Here is a 16,141-nt window from a genome sequence, read left to right on the forward strand (position 1 = left end):
CTCCTTCATGCTCGAGAGTGGACTCCGTGTACTCGAGGCCTCAGCTAGGTCGCGGCGTTTTTTCAATATGTTAAAAAATGCCCGCGAGTAAAAAAAAGTCGCCATGGAAAAAATCGATACTTTTTTTTACTCGTAAGTTTAGTCGTAGGTGATCGAGGGTAGTCATAGATAGTCTTCATCATACTCGAAGGTAGGTTGAAGGAGGTCGTCTTCACTCGCCACTATTCGGTGTCCAATTTTCCCGGTTAGTTGTAACTAGGCATAGCTGGTCTTCAACATAGTCGAAGGAGGTCTTCAACATGTCATTTTTTCAAACTCTTCTAAATTCGCCAATTAGGTCACCCAAGTGGGACAACCCCTTTAGTTTTGCGGAAAAGATTTAGTAAAATGATCCCAGGGAGACGGCCGTAGTTACGTGCACAGTTGAAGAGGTTCTCCAGGATCAAAGGAAGGTGAGGTGGGATCAGCTGAGGTATTGGAGAGTAGAGATGGATAATCTTTTCTCATTAAAGAAGAATGTTCACCCAACGCCGATGATCCAGCTTCGCGGCAGAGGGCCTGAGAACATCGAGTTGGCTGAGGAGGCCACATATAGACCCTGACCTCGGGTGGACTATGAGGGGGAGAACTGGATATTTTTAGTGCCTTCCCTCACAGTGAATTCTGCTGTGGGGGGACATTTCATGTTGATTTCTATAGTGTACTGTTCTGTGTCTTTTTTTTCTTTTTCTCTTTTTTTGTTTTGTATGGATTTATTGACATTTGATCTGTTCAATTAATTTAATCAATCTCTGTAAAGCACTTTGGTTCAAATACTGGTTTTGTTGAAAAGTGCTATATAAATAAACATTATTATTATTATTAATGAAAGGGTCAAGAACCAAGGAGACTGGAAAGAGGGTGATTGACAAACAAAAGTTACATGAAGACAAACATTGTTATGCATTGAGTGGTTAGGGTATGGAATCATGGCAGTTAGGTTACGGCAATCATGGGGAAAATGCGAAAGGATAAAGTACTTAAAGGAAAATAACTGCAGGACCTTGGAGAAAGGGCCAGGAAGTCTGATTGCGCCTGCATACAGTTGGCATGGATTCAAAGGCCGCCTTCCATGCTCTAATCTTCTGGTGAACACAGGACTTTAGGGTAACTCCCATTTAATTGTTAATTTTCCTGGAACATTCACAAACAAATAGAGCATCATTTTTAACGTAGTCTAAATCGGCCTACTTGCTGGTCAACAGATGTCAACCCAGGTTATTTGCTGACGTCTATGAATGAATCTGTTCCAATTAACATTGTTTTTAATTCCTATCATTTTAAGAGTTTGATCCTGTTATTATCTACATATGATTGCAGGGCCTTCTAACATTCACCATAAAGATTTATATATTTAAAGGTAATTAGACCAATTCTTATTCTGTTTTTTACATAGGTGTTCCCTGGAAATTACATATGTGGATTGAATCTCTGAGGACGTCGTATTATCAATGTAGATATCCTGTAATGCAGTACCTGTTGCGTGAATTCACTACTATCAAAGAGGAGGACTACAATGAAGAGCTGATTCAAGAGGGACTTCCACTGATGTTTGATATGCTTAGGGTTAGCAAGGTAGAATGCACTTTTATTCAATTTAAAATAAAAATGCATCCCAAGAACATTTGGTTATTTTTTTTGTTTTTACTTACCATCTTCCACATGAATTTATTACATCTTTCTGGATTAGAAGCTATATGGCAGTATTGATGCAAAAGTTATTATTTATTTTTGTGACTAATATGTTTGACTTGGAGCTTGATGATAATGGACAGATTTTGGTCATTGTTCTCCCAAGCCATTACTTCTGTGTGTTTTCTTTCCTCACAGAATGATGCAGTTAATCAGCAGTTAACCTCAATCTTTACACACTGTTATGGCAACGGTCCTATTCCTAGCATCCCTGAGATAAAGAGAACCCCGCCTGCTCGATTAGGTATGTAATTACTCAAAATTTCATGTGACAGTGAATGGTTTGTACTCAGCCTTCTCCTGACTCATACCAACGCACAGCCACCACTTAAAGTTTTTACCCTTCCCGTTTGAGACAAAGTCATTGGGATTAGATCTGGGTGAGGTGATCCGATGTAACAAATGCAGTTAAAATCAGCATGTGATTGTCAGCAAGCTGATGATGTCATCTCCATTTGGACACACATACACCAAATGCAGTCACTGGATGATAATTGGAAATAGGACCTATGGATAAGCATATCTTCCCTACAGTAATAAGGACTACTGTAATAAATATAAACCCCAGCTAGCTCCTTGACCTCCTCATCTGTGTCAGCAATGCATCAGAGTTTGCAGTTGAGTCATCTGAGAGCTGGCATTATTTATTTTAATGAGATCCCTGCAAGACATCAGCAAGGAATTCATCAGAATAACCACAGATACTTGAGATAGTGGAATATATTAATGGATGCACCCTTATGGAAATTCCCAATTTTATCAGATAAGTTCCATTGAGCAAAACATTTTATTTCACAGTGGAATACAGTTAAAATCACGTTGCTCCTAAGGAAAATAATATTTATTTCTTTTTTAAACCCCTCCCCAACAAAGGAAATTGCCAAAACACACATCCTCCATTTTAAACTCCCACCAAAATTATATTTTGCAATCACTTTATCCTCCTTTCCATAGCGTCCTTTACGCCATGCTAAATCTTCACCATCAAAATTTGTAGTAACTTTTTATTAACTGCATGTTTAAAAATAAGATCTTTATTCTTTTTCAGATCCTCACTTTCTGAATAATAAAGAGATGTCAGATTTAACATTCTTGGTGGAAGGAAAGCCATTTTACGCACATAAAGTTCTCCTAATTACAGCCTCAAACAGGTACGATAAAGCACGTTAAATGGTTGATTTTGATTAATTCCACTTTACTCCTGCTGAGGTGCAGTTGAGCCATAAAGTCCAACAGCTGATGGAAAAACAGCTGCAGATGATGGAAATCTGAAACAAAAACAGAAGATGCTAAAAACACTCTGCAGATCCAGCAGCATCTGTGGAAAGAGTAACAGTCAATGTTTTATTTTATTTCTGTTTTTAACTTCAACTGTTGTCTTTCTTCCCTGAAATACTGGCAAAACAAATATTGGAACCTTTAGCCTGTATCTGTACACTATAGACGTCTTGATTGTCATCATGTATAGTCTTTTCGCTGACTGAATAGCCTGCAACAAAAAGCTTTTCACTATACCTTGATACACGTGACAATGAATAACTAATCATCATTCTGGGTCCATTTTTAAATAGTCTTTGCCGATTGTTTCTCCTCTTTGCTCCTGGAGTCTAAAGCAGTAGAAACAGTTTGTATAGACTTTGGTATGATTCCACTCTTTCAGTGAGTCCAGAAGGTTATAGCATAAGGGATAATGAAAGGCCTAGATGGATGTGGAAAGATGTTTCCAGCAATGAGAGAATCCGGAATCACAGCCTCAGAATAAAAGGATGTGTCTTCAAAATAGAGTTGAGGAGGAATTTCTTTAGCCAGAGGGTGAATCTGTAGGGGCCAAGACATTGCTGATTTTTAAGGTGAAGATTAATAGATTCTTGATTAGAAAGGGTGTCAAAGACGGCAGGAGAAAGAAAAATAGATCAGCTATGATTGGTGGGGTAAAATTGATGGGCTGAATGACCTAATTCTGCTCCTATGTCTTATGAACTAAGGTGAGCTGGCTAATTGGATCCAAAATTGGCTTGATGAGATGCAGAGGGTGGTAGTGGACAGGTGTTTTACTGATTGGAAGTCTATAACAAGTAGAATACTGCAGGCATATATGACGTGGATGAGCATGTTGGTGATCGGATTAGTAAACTTACCGACAACACGGAATTGATGGAATGGAAGAAGGTCACGAGGTTATCTAAGAATGGGGGATATTGATCAGCAGGAAAGTTAAATGGAGCGACAGCAGATGGAATTTAATCCAGACAAGTGTGAGGTGATGCACTTCAGGATGTATAATAAATGACAGGGACCTTGGGGTGTGAGTTCATAACGCCCTGAAAGTAGTAACACAGGTGGATAGGATAGTGAAAAAAAGGCATTTTGTATGCTTGCCTTGGGTAGTCATATGATTTTGTATGCTTGGGTATTCTTCCCACTCTCCTCATGATCAGAACACAGAGACGTGTGGACAGAATGAACTTCCAGCTAACAACTGTATTGCAATGCTAACAAAAGTAAAGGTTTTAAATCATGGGAAGATATTAATTTCAAAAGGGTTGTTAACAAGAAACTTACCTAATTTCTCCCATTTTAGGTTTAAAATGCTGCTGACTAATAAGACTTCTCTGGAAAACCCACCTTGCAAGTTTATAGAGATCAGTGATATTAAATACCACGTTTTCCAGGTACGTATCTTTTTACTGCAGTGTTGAGGAATTATACTGATAATAAGCAACTTGTGCAATAAACCTGTCCCATTCAATTTTCATATCTTTGAGTTTTAGAGAAATGAAATTGGCCTTTAAGACCTACTCGTCAGTACTGACAAGACTTTGTAACTGAGTTGGTTCAATTTGCCTGCGTTTGGCCTAAATTTCTTAAAATATTTACTGTCCATGTCTTTTAATGCCAATGTACTTTCCTCTACATCTTCCTCTGACAGTTTGTTCCATGTACACACCACCCTCTGTGTGAAGAAATTGCCCTGTGGGTTTCTTTTAAAATGTTCTTGCCTAGTTGTAATCTGATGTCCCACTTCTGTACTCTTACCGATGAAGGCAAGCATGCCAAATATTTTCTTCACCAACCTATCTACATGTATTGCCAATTTCAGGGAACTGTGCCAGTATCACCAGGTCTCTCTGCCCCACACCAGTGTCCTACCATTTACAGTGATGCCCTGGTGACATGCCAAAATGCATCATCTCACATTCACCAGAGGTAAATTCCATCTGCAATTCTTTGGTCCTCTTCTCTCGTTAATCTAGATTCTTTTGTAAAAGTAGATAGCTTTCCTCCCTCTCCACTATATTACTAATTGTAGTGACCTGCAGATTTATTAACCACTGTTAACAAGGTACCACGTGGTAAGTTACAAAGAAACTGGAGGAGCAGCACCTCATATTCCACTTGGTTAGCTTATAACCCAATGGTATGAACTCTCCATCTTTAGGTAACATCTAACTAACCCCTTCCTTCCCTGTGACGCACCTGGACTCCCACCTATTTCACCCCTGTCCAACGATGGTCAGCATGGATGAATTGAGCTGAAGAGCCTGCTTCCATGTTGCATATCTCTGACGTTAACTACATTGTCATCAAAATTGTTAATATAGCTGACAAACAACAGTGGGCCCAGCAGAGATCCCTGCAGCACACCACTGGAAAAACAACCCTCCACCGCCACCCACTGGCTTCTTCCACCAAGCCAATTTTGAATCCTGTTGGCAAGCTCGTCCTTGATCCCTTGTGATCTAACCGTCCGGAATAGCCTACCATGAGGAACCTTGTCAAAGGCATTGCTAAAGTACACAGACCATGTTTACCACCCTGCCCTCATCAACCCTCTTGGTAACCTCTATCAACTTATCAATTCAGACATTATTTCCCATGCACAATGTTCACTTTCCCTAATCAGTCTTTTCCCATCTAATTATTGGTAGATCTTGTCCATCAGAACCTCCTCCAGTAACTTACCCACCACTGACTTTTGGGATCATTGGCTACAACTTCACAGCTTGTCCTTGGAGCCCTTCTTAAATAACAGTACATTAGCCACCCTCCGGCCTTCTAGTAGCTAAAGATAATGCAGATATCTCTGCAAGGACACAAGCAAATTCTTCCCCAGCTTCCCATAATGTCTGACAATATACGTGATCAGGCCTTGAGGATTTCTGTCGGCAGAAATCCTCAATATGATCCACCATTATGTTCTTCTAGACCACGAGCACCTCTTCTTTTATAATTTCTATATGGTCCCAACACATCACTACTAATTCCCTGAATTCTTTAGCTTCATGACTTTCTCCTCTTCAAACGCAGATGAGAAAAATTCACTTAATGCTAGACTCATCTCTTGTGACTCGACACATAGACAACCATGTTGATCCTTATGAGGGCCTATTTCTCCCTTGTTACCCTTTTACTCTTAATATATCTGCAGATCTCTTAGGAATTTCCTTTTATCTAGACTGCCAGTTAACTCATCTCCTCTTTTTGCTCTTCTGATTTCCTGTTGTGTACTCTTACATTTCTTATTCCTCAAGGGACTTGCGGGATCTCTGCTGCCTATAACTGACATATGCCTCCTTTTTTCTGAATAGAATCTCAATAACCCTCATCAGACAAGGGCAGTTGCAGTCTTTATTTCCTAGGTTTGCCTGTCTTTTTTTGTTTCCTCTGCCCTTCAACTTATTCTTCGTTGTGAATCTTTGAACTCCCTCTCCTAAACCCTCGCTCATGAATGTATATAATTGGTCACCTGAGATTGCATAAGAATGATGGAGGCTGACTGGTAAGTTTTCCCACCTCCCCCCCAACAAAAACAACAGCTCTCATTGCATTCCATTAACATCAGGGCACAATTCAGCTATCATTGAGTGAACACATTTAGTTCCATTCCATGATTCAGCATGCTAACACATTCTGCTAACGTCAAGAATGTTTACCTTAAAAGCTGGAGAGACTTCAAGTGATTTGGCAGGCAGTATACGTGTTTCATTGTATGCCCGGGGTGATCTCTGCTGTATTATTCACAGCCATTATGTATTGTCTATTAACATTAACTAGCGAATAACTACTGTTTTCAATCATCTACACACAGTATTTACAATAATAAACAATGACTTTCTGATGTGGATGTGTGTGTGTAAACTTCCAGTTTCATTGCAAGTAAATTTATTAAGAACAGAAAATGATGGTGTGTAGTTTTGGTCACCCCATTGCAGACGTGGAAGCTTTGGAGAGAATGAAGAGGGGATTTACCAGGATGCTGCCCAGATTAGAGGGTATTAGCTGGAGGAGAGGTTGGACGAACTTGGATTGTTGGTGACGGGGGGTGGGGGAAGATCTGATAGAAGGTAATGAAATTATGAAAGGCTTATTGTGGGTTGACAGCAGGAATCTTTTCCCAGGCTGGAAATGTCAAACAGTTGAGAACAGTTGTAGGGTGAAAAGGAAAAAAATTAACGGAGCAAGTTTTTTTTCTACACAAGAATGGTAGCTGCGTGGGACACGCTGCCTGGGGTGGTGATGGAAGCAGATACAATAGTAGCATTGTAATGGAAGGATATGGAACACTTGCAATCAGAGGGAATTAATTTAATTTGATTTCCTGTTCGACACAGATATCATAATCCATCGAACCTGTCCCTGTGCTGTACAGTTCAATTTCTAGTCTGGTTACAAGCTGATCTTCCTCTTATCCCTACAGCTGATGATGCAGTACTTATATTACGGTGATACCGACTCAATAACCTTACCCATTTCTGATGTGCTGGAGGTAGGAACACTTTGTATCAATAATGATTGTTCAATAGTACAACTACTTTGTATGGAATATTCTTATATACTTCAAAGCAACAATCAAGCGGCAGTGTTTGAAACCATTTTAAAAAGTATTGCATGAAGCTTGTTCAAAGATTGATCATTAAAGGTCTTAAAATAAGGAGATTGATAGGCATGAGGATGCGAGGTGAAAACAAGAGAGAATATGTGGCCTGGGCAACCACTTAGAAACATAGAAAATAGGTGCAGGAGTAGGATTCACTTCGAGCCTGCACTGCCATTCAATATGATCATGGCTGATCATCCAACTCAGTATCCTGTACATGCCTTCTCTCCATACCCCCTTATCCCTTTAGCCACAAGGGCCACATCTAACTCCCTTAAATATAGCCAATGAACTGGCCTCAACTACTTTCTGTGGCAGAGAATTCCACAGATTCACCACTTGCAGCCCAATTGTTGTCTCTTCTTTTGATCCAAATCCAATTGCTGCTTTTTTTCTGCAGAATTTGATAATGATTTGATTGCTTGTTGGAGGGAGCGACCCCTCACCCCCATTTTCTTTAATAGCCTGGTCATAGATGTAGCAGCAAATCCCCTGCATCTCACTTCGACAGGGAAAATCTTGGTCTTCCAGCCATTCTGGGAAGCTTCAGTTGCCAATTCAGAGTACTTGGTCTTTTTCCTCTCATAAGCTTCTTCAACACCATCTTCCCATGGAACTGTCAATTCCACAACATATGCCAACTTGGCTGTTGTGGACCACAGGACCATGTCTGGCCGGAGTGTTGGAGCCACAATGTCTGGGGGAAACACAAGCCTTTTTTCTAAGTCCATTTCCATTTTTCAATCCTGAGTGGAAGACATTACGAAGGAAGAAGAAGGGTTTCGGCCCGAAACGTTGCCTATTTCCTTCGCTCCATAGATGCTGCTGCGCCCGCTGAGTTTCTCCAGCATTTTTGTGTACCTTCGACTTTCTAGCATCTGCAGTTCCTTCTTAAACACATTACGAAGGAAGATGGGTTAGTGACTATAGGAGAATAAAGATTTTATCCTTGAGATAGAGGGGGCCAGTACAGGGGGAATGGCCGACAAGACTTGAGATAATAGTTACGTGATTTTCACAAACAAAATTCTACTTTGTATTTTGCGTAAAATGAATTAAAATGTGACTTTTTCTTGCCCTAAGCAATATTTAAGAATTATAACATAATGACACTGTCTAATTGTAATAAATGCAGTGTAAACGACTTGAAGACGTATGATTGATCCAGGATGTGGATTCCGTTGAGACAGAATTAATTCAGAATCCTTACCATACTACGGGTTCAGGAGAGTTTTTCTTAAGCAGTATGTAGAGGTCCTCAATACTGGGGGCCTCTACATACTGCGTAAGAAAAACTCTCCTGAGAGGACAATGCTGGGTCTAGTATTATGAAATTGGGATGGGCAAGTTAATGAAGTGTTTGTGAAGATGCCTTTTGGGACCAATGAGCACAGTTTGATTAGGTTTAAAATAGTTATTGATAGGGACGAAGAGGGTCCATGTGTTAAGGCCAAGTTGGGGGTATGAGAGAAGCTCTCACTCAAGTTGACTGGAGCAGGTTATTTGAGGGGAAAGGAACATCGGCCAAGTGGGATGTTTTTAAAAGTGTGCTGATGAAAGCTCAGGATATGTATGTCCCCGTTAGAGTGAAGGGCAAAGCAGGCAAATGTAAGGAAGCTTGGCTGACGAGGGAAATTGAGGTGTTGGTCAAAAACAAGAAGGATGCATGGGACCAGGGGCGGAAAACCCGGGGGGGCCAGAGGGGACACGTCCCCCCCATGTTGTGAGAGGTGGGGGACATCCTCCCCAAGTTTTTGTGATCACGATTTTAAAGTCGCCGTTTTTAGCGCTGGATTGAGCCTCCGAAGCCTCGTGCGTGTGTGTTAGTGTGCGCATGGCCGCCAAAAAATTGTGTCCCCTGTCCCCTTCATGTTTTGATAGTGAGTTCCATTCTTGCATGGGACAGGTATAGGCAGCTGGGATCAAGTACATCCCTGGAGGAATTTCGGGAACTAAGGAGTAAACTGAAAAAAATCGATCAAAAGGGCAAAAAGGGGCCAGGAGATAAATCCTGGCGGGTAGCATTAAGGACAATCCCAAAATTTTTAATAAATACATAAGGGGAAAAAGGGTAACTAGAGAGAGTGGGACTTCTCAGGAATCAAAACGGTCACCTTTGTGTGGAGCCACAGGATATGGGCAAGGTCATCAATGAGTATTTCTCCTCTGTATTTACCGAGAAGAAAGACAGTTGGACGGTGGGACTTGGGGCAGTCAATGGAAGTGTCTTGATAGCAGTCAGTGTTACTGTCGAGGAAGTACTGAAGGTACTGTCATGTAGACAAAGTTACAGAATCTGATCAGATATATCCGAGGAAGTGGCGGGAGCCCTGGTTGAAATTTACGAGTCGTCCTTAAAATCGCCTGAATGGTGGCATCTTTTCAAGAAGGGCTGCAGAGAAATGCTGGGTACAATAGGCCGGTGAGCTTAACATCTGTAGTTGGATGGGCAAGGGCTGATTAGGGATAGTCAGTATGGTTTTGTACATGGGAGATCATGTCTCACAAATCTGATTGAATTTTTTGAAGATGTGACCAAAAAGGTTGAAGGGGGCAGTGCTGTAGATGTGTACATGTACATGGAATTCAATAAGGCATTCGACAAGGTTCTGCATGGTTGGCTGCTCTGGAAGGTTAGATTACATTGGATCCAATGAGAGATAGCTGAATTGATAGCAAATTGGCTTCATGGAAGGAAGCAGAGGGTGATGGTGGAAGGTTGCTTCTCGGACTGGAGGCCTGTGACTAGTAGTGTGCCTCAGGGTTCGGTGCTGGGCCCGTTACTATTTGTCATCTACATCAATGATTTGGACGAGAACATACAGGGCAATATTAGCAAGTTTGCTGATGACACAAAAGTGAATGGTTTTGCAGATAGTGAAGATGATTGTGAAAGATTGCAGCAAGATCTGGATCGATTGGCCAGGTGGGCGGAGGAATGGTTGATGGAATTTAATAGAGGTGTGATGTGTTGCATTTTGGGACGTCGAACAAGGGCAGGACCTACACAGTAAATGGTAGGCCTCTGGGTAGTGTTGTAGAGCAGAGGGATCTAGGAGTACAGGTGCATGGTTCCTTGAAGGTCGAGTCGCAGGTAGATAAGGTGGTCAAAAAGGCTTTTGGCACTTTGGCTTTCATCAGTCAGGGTATTGAGTAGAAGTTAGGAGGTCATGTTGCAGTTGTATAAGATGTTGGTGAGACCACATTTAGAATATTGTGTTCAGTTCTGGGCACCATGTCATAAGAAATACATTGTCAAGCTTGAAAGGGTTCAGAAAAGATTTACGAGGATGTTGCCAGGGTGTAAGCTATAGGGGGAGGTTGAGTAGGTTGGGTCTCTATTCCATGGAGCGCAGGAGGATGAGGGGTGATCTTATAGAGGTGTACAAAATCATGAGAGGAATAGATCGTGTAGAGGCACAGAGTCTCTTGTCCAGAGTAGGGGAATCGATGGCCAGAGGACATGGGTTCAAGGTGAAGGGGAAAAGATTTAATAGGAATCCGAGGGGTAACTTTTTCACACAAAGGGTGGTGGGTTTATGGAACAAGCTGCCAGAGATGGCAGTTGAGGCTGGGACTATCACATCGTTTAAGAAACAGTTAGACAGGTACATGGATAAGGCAGGTTTGGAGGGATATGGACTAAGCGCAGGCAAGTGGTACTAGTGTAACTGGGACATTGTGGCCGGTGTGGGCAAGCTGGGCTGAAAGGCCAGTTTTCACACTGTATCACTCTATGACTCTCTATACTAGTTAGTGAAAATGTAGATTATGAGCTTGAGTGTAACTTACCCCTATGCATTTCCCCCTTCCGCAAGTTGCAGTAGTCTGCAGCAACTCATGGTCTAAATTACGATGGATATTAGTTGTAGAATTGTGAACTGTTAAAGGTAAATGGAGAAGGCAGTGTTTTCCTACCTGATACACTGTTGTATTCTAATCAGAGTCAGTCACTTTACTGCATTACCGCATCCTGCATTAAAAGGAGAAACTTTCGATGTTTTAAAATAGTGGCTCGAGACTCGTCAGAACTGAAATCCTTAAGACAATGGCAGATAAGAGAGTGAGATTTGACGTAAAATAGGATGAAGACTGCTGAGATTTTGACATATTTAAGTTGATGTATGTGAGAAGATAGGAGGAGTGCATTGGGAATGGCAACTCTGGAGTTAACAGGAACATGGATGAAATTCAGCAGCAGATGAAATGGCACAGGGGCAGAGCCAGTCAATATTTATGGAATCCTCTGGGAAGGTTTTGTGATGAAAAGCCCTGAGAAAATCAGAATATTGGTTGGCTTATAAATATCAATGGATATTGTCAAGTTGTAAGAGCTCCTCTGCAAGAACTACTCCCAGGCTATTCATCATCTTCCCTGTTGACCTAGTAACTTAAATCAAGATGATTTATAACATTAACCAATATCTTTCAACACGGCGTACTGTTTGTGTTCTAGTTAAATCAACATGGACATGGCAAAATGAAGGATATTTTTAGAAGCTTAAATGTTCCATATAGAGAAAAGCATCCTGCAAGTAAATCAGAACTTGTGATTTAACAGGGGCATTTCCCTGTGCATATTGCAGATGCATTGTGTTTCTCTTCATTCCCCCCCCACCCCGTCCCGCCTTATCTTTATCTGAAGACATTGGCATATTAGAGAATACTGTTTGTTGAGCTCTGGTCATCCTACAGTAAGTAGTTCACTCACTTATGGGCCTATCCCACTTAAGGCGATTTTTCAGCGGACTGCCGGCGACAGTCAAGTTGCTGACAGTCGCCTGAAAAACCGGGAACTGGAACGGCGACTGTCAGAGTGGGACACACACAAACACATTGCTTCCTTCACCAGCCCGTGTGAATTTTTTAGACAGCGCTCCCCCGCTTAAAAAATTCACACGGTGCAAAGCCAAGGTGATACAGACACACACCGCGATGAACAGGAAGGTTGGTGCTGTAAAAAGATGGCTAAAGCACAGTGTACGGTAAGTCCTTTAAAAGAGGGGGGGGGAGGGAGGAGGAGTGGAGACAACTTTTAAGAAGCCAGAGATACATGGGTATGAAGCTCGGCGGACATTTAACATTACCGGTTTAACATTACCGTGGTTCTGAAAACTACTGCTTACTTTTTTTTTTCCCAATGAAATTCACCGGTCAGCATGGGCTCTAACTCATGAGAACCTCCGGCCTCCTGACAACCCAGTAGGACCTCCAGACGACCCACCTACGGCTTGAGAATTCTCGCTACTCTCCATGGCGGCTTCATTCTAGTCGCTGCTAATTTTTCAACATGTTGAAAAATTCACGGCAACCATAATGAGGCCGCGACTAGTTCCCAGAATGAGGGAACTCCTCACGACCATGAAGGCGACTCCCCGGCAACCACTGCATAGTCTCCTGCAGTCGCCTAAGTGGTTTCAGGCCCATTATGGTTTTTTTGCCTCGAGTCAGAATGCTGCCCCTGGATGCTTTCATAACAAAAGGAAAGATCATCCTTGCTGAGAGATCCCACCCTAGAATGATGAGGCTGTTTATAATACGAGCCAAGAAATAAATGTTGAGACTTACTGAACACAGGAAATTCTTATGACATCAAGTAATGCAACACGCTTAAGGAGATTTATCAGCAGTTCCTTATCTGACTGGAGTCTGAATGTTAGCTAGAGCAGTCAGCATGGCATTAGGTTCTTTTAATGATTGCTAACAGCAACATTCGCAAAGCCGACAAGATTTTTATAAGCTTGTTATTTAATGATTACGTATTGAGAAAGATATCAGCCACACCAGGTTGTGGTTGCATTAATGAGAGTGTCATGTTTGGCTCGCATGCTGCTAAGATTATCTCACACACACCAAGTAAGCAAAGGGGTGGATTTGTGCAATTCTCAGTACCCTGTAATTTTGGATAACATTTGTGAAAATCTGATACTTGTAATGCTGTTTCAGATTAACAGTATTACATGCTATTAAATAGTGAAATGTACATATTTCGGGGCATTGTTCCTTTTGAGAGTTGGCATTCTTCACATTAGCTGAATTGTTCAGGTGCGTGTTCAGTTTAGCAGCTTTCCTACAGACATAAAAATGGGGATTCAAAGATTTAATGGTGGGGATCCTTACACAATGTTCTAACAGAAAACAGCATCCTGGGTTTTATTAATAGCATATGAAAATATTTTCCAGACAACATTTGGGATTGAGTACAGGTGAAAGAGTGACTTAAGAAAAAGTATAAATGTGTCAGGCTGTTGATTTCAATACAATCACCGCTGGGATTTAAAATAAAAACAGCCCTGTTGCTGAGCAGATGCAGTGGCGTTGTAAATCCTCTAAAGATTGCCAGCTCCATTTTAACTGATACTTTTTACAGCTAAAACAAGGCCAAATTCAGTTGTCAGAAGAACATGAAAAGACCAGAAGTACTCCCCCCTGCAACAGACCCATAAGCCCACCGCCTCATAATGCCTGTTCTAGAATGATTGCCATTGGATTGATAACCAATCAGGTCAACGGGGGGTTGTCACTGGCAAACATTGGAGGCACAAGAGACTGCAGATACTGGGATCTTGACAAAAAAACAGCGCTGGAGGAAACTCAGCAGGTTAGGCAGCAACTGTGAAGAGAAATGGAACGTTAACATCAAAACAGTGTCTGTCCATTTCCTTCCACAGATGCGGACTAGTTTGCTGAGTTCCTCCAGCAATTTGTCTTTCATAACAGCTAAAAAAAGGTTTCTAGGCCGAAAAAAAACCCCCCCCCTCCCCCCCCCCCCCCCCCCCACCTCTCCTCCCCCATTATTACCAGGCCACTAAGAAGTGTAAAATATTGCTTTCTCTTCTGGCTACTCTGTCCTATTGTATACAGCATATTTACAGGGTGAAGGCATGTAAAGGGGTACCAAAGAGATCATTCAAATACAAGGTATTATTACTACTTTGACTGGTAAAAGTGAGTGATTTTTGTTTCGGGATACAGGTGCTTCAGGAAAGACAGGTGGGGGTGAAAGAGGAGGGGGAATGAGAGGGCAATGCTCGATCTAGTCTTGGGAAATTGGGAGGGGCAAGATGAAGGATGAAGTGTTCAGGCGGACTTTCGAGTTAAAATTCTAAATTGGGGCAAGGCCAATTTGAAGCTCAATCAAGTTGATTGGAGCGGGTTGTTTGAAGAAAAAGGAACATCAGGAAAGTGGGATGTTTTGTTTATGTGCTGACAAGAGTCCAGGACATGCATGTTCCTTTTAGAGTGAAGAGCAAGGCAGGTGAGTGTAAGGAAGCTTGGATGAGGGAAATTGAGGCTCTGGTCAAAAGAAGGAGGCATGGGGCAGGTTTAAGCAGCTAGGATCAAGTGTATCCCTGGAGGAGTTTTGGGAACTGAGGAGCAAGGGTATCAGGAGTGAAAAAAATAGGACAGGAGATAGCTCTGGCAGATGGCATTAAGTATAATTCCACAAGATTTTATAAGTACATAAATGGTAAAAGAGTAACTAGAGAGAGAATGGGAGTCCCTTGCCCAGAGTAGGGGAATAGAGAACTAGAGGACATTGGTTTAAGGTTAGGGGAGGGGGGAAGATTTAATAGGAACCTGAGGTGTCACTTTTTTTTACACAAAAAGTCGTGGGTGTATGGAACGAGCTGCCGGAGACAGGTTTAGAGGGATATGGGTCAAATACAGGCAGATGGGACTAGTATACATGGGGCATGTTGGTCCATGCGGGCAAGTTGGGTCAAAGGGCCCGTTTCCACACCGTATGACTAATGCAAATAACAAGAAAATGTTTCCAGTGAATAAAGTGCTAATAATTTGGTTAAATAAAAGGTGATGTAAAGAACCTCTGTTCATTGTAATTTGAAAAAAACCCCCAATGCGCTTGAAAGATATGTGGAGAAGAAAATGTCAGGTTTTTGATTGTCAGAAAATGTCAGGTTTGACATATTTACTCACGCTCTCAATTGATCCTGCCTAAACTGTCAAATATTTCAGCATTTACTTTATAATTATAATAGGAGAGAAGCGGAAGTGTGTTGCTTAAAGTTTAAATTTTGTGCTGGTTCTCGTTCAGATTATAATGTGATTATAATCAACTGTTGAAAGGTGACAATTTTTGGTTGATTTTTACTTATTTCATTCATTTTCTCAGCTACTGTCTGCAGCAAGCCTGTTTGAATTAGAAACATTGCAGAGACGATGCGAGATCATCTGTGCCAAAATTATGAACTTGGAGAATGCAGTCATCATTTATTGCTATGCTAAGGTAGGTTCAGTCACTTTTGTTTTGGCCCTTTCTTTCATCTAACAATCAGCAATACAAAAAAAAAAAATCGGGGCACTAATCAATTTGCTTGGTCACATTGGTGTCAGCATCACTTAAGTTTAAATATTCAATGCGAAAAATCAGTGTCCTTACTTTCACACCTCTCTGGACAATACTAACCGTAAACAAGTATGCGTTGCCCATGTCTCCCAACTGTACAAAATGCTGTCCTCAATGAACAACCACAGAACCATCTGTTTCATAAACCATAAGGATTACTA

General features: G+C 41.5%; 1 protein-coding gene across 1 annotated transcript in view; it reads left to right on the plus strand.

Annotated features, from left to right (window-relative positions):
- The window catches only part of abtb2b (ankyrin repeat and BTB (POZ) domain containing 2b), a 190,703-nt gene that overhangs the window by 169,051 nt on the left and 5,511 nt on the right, over positions 1-16,141 (plus strand). Inside the window, exons 12-17 of the mRNA XM_055649391.1 lie at positions 1,436-1,614; positions 1,870-1,975; positions 2,780-2,882; positions 4,313-4,403; positions 7,430-7,498; positions 15,747-15,860. Of these exons, the coding sequence (XP_055505366.1) occupies positions 1,436-1,614; positions 1,870-1,975; positions 2,780-2,882; positions 4,313-4,403; positions 7,430-7,498; positions 15,747-15,860 (662 nt within the window). The remainder of the gene's footprint in view (positions 1-1,435; positions 1,615-1,869; positions 1,976-2,779; positions 2,883-4,312; positions 4,404-7,429; positions 7,499-15,746; positions 15,861-16,141) is intronic.

The sequence above is a fragment of the Leucoraja erinacea genome, chromosome 18 (genome assembly GCF_028641065.1).
Source record: "Leucoraja erinacea ecotype New England chromosome 18, Leri_hhj_1, whole genome shotgun sequence".
Classification (NCBI taxonomy): Eukaryota; Metazoa; Chordata; class Chondrichthyes; order Rajiformes; family Rajidae; genus Leucoraja; species Leucoraja erinaceus.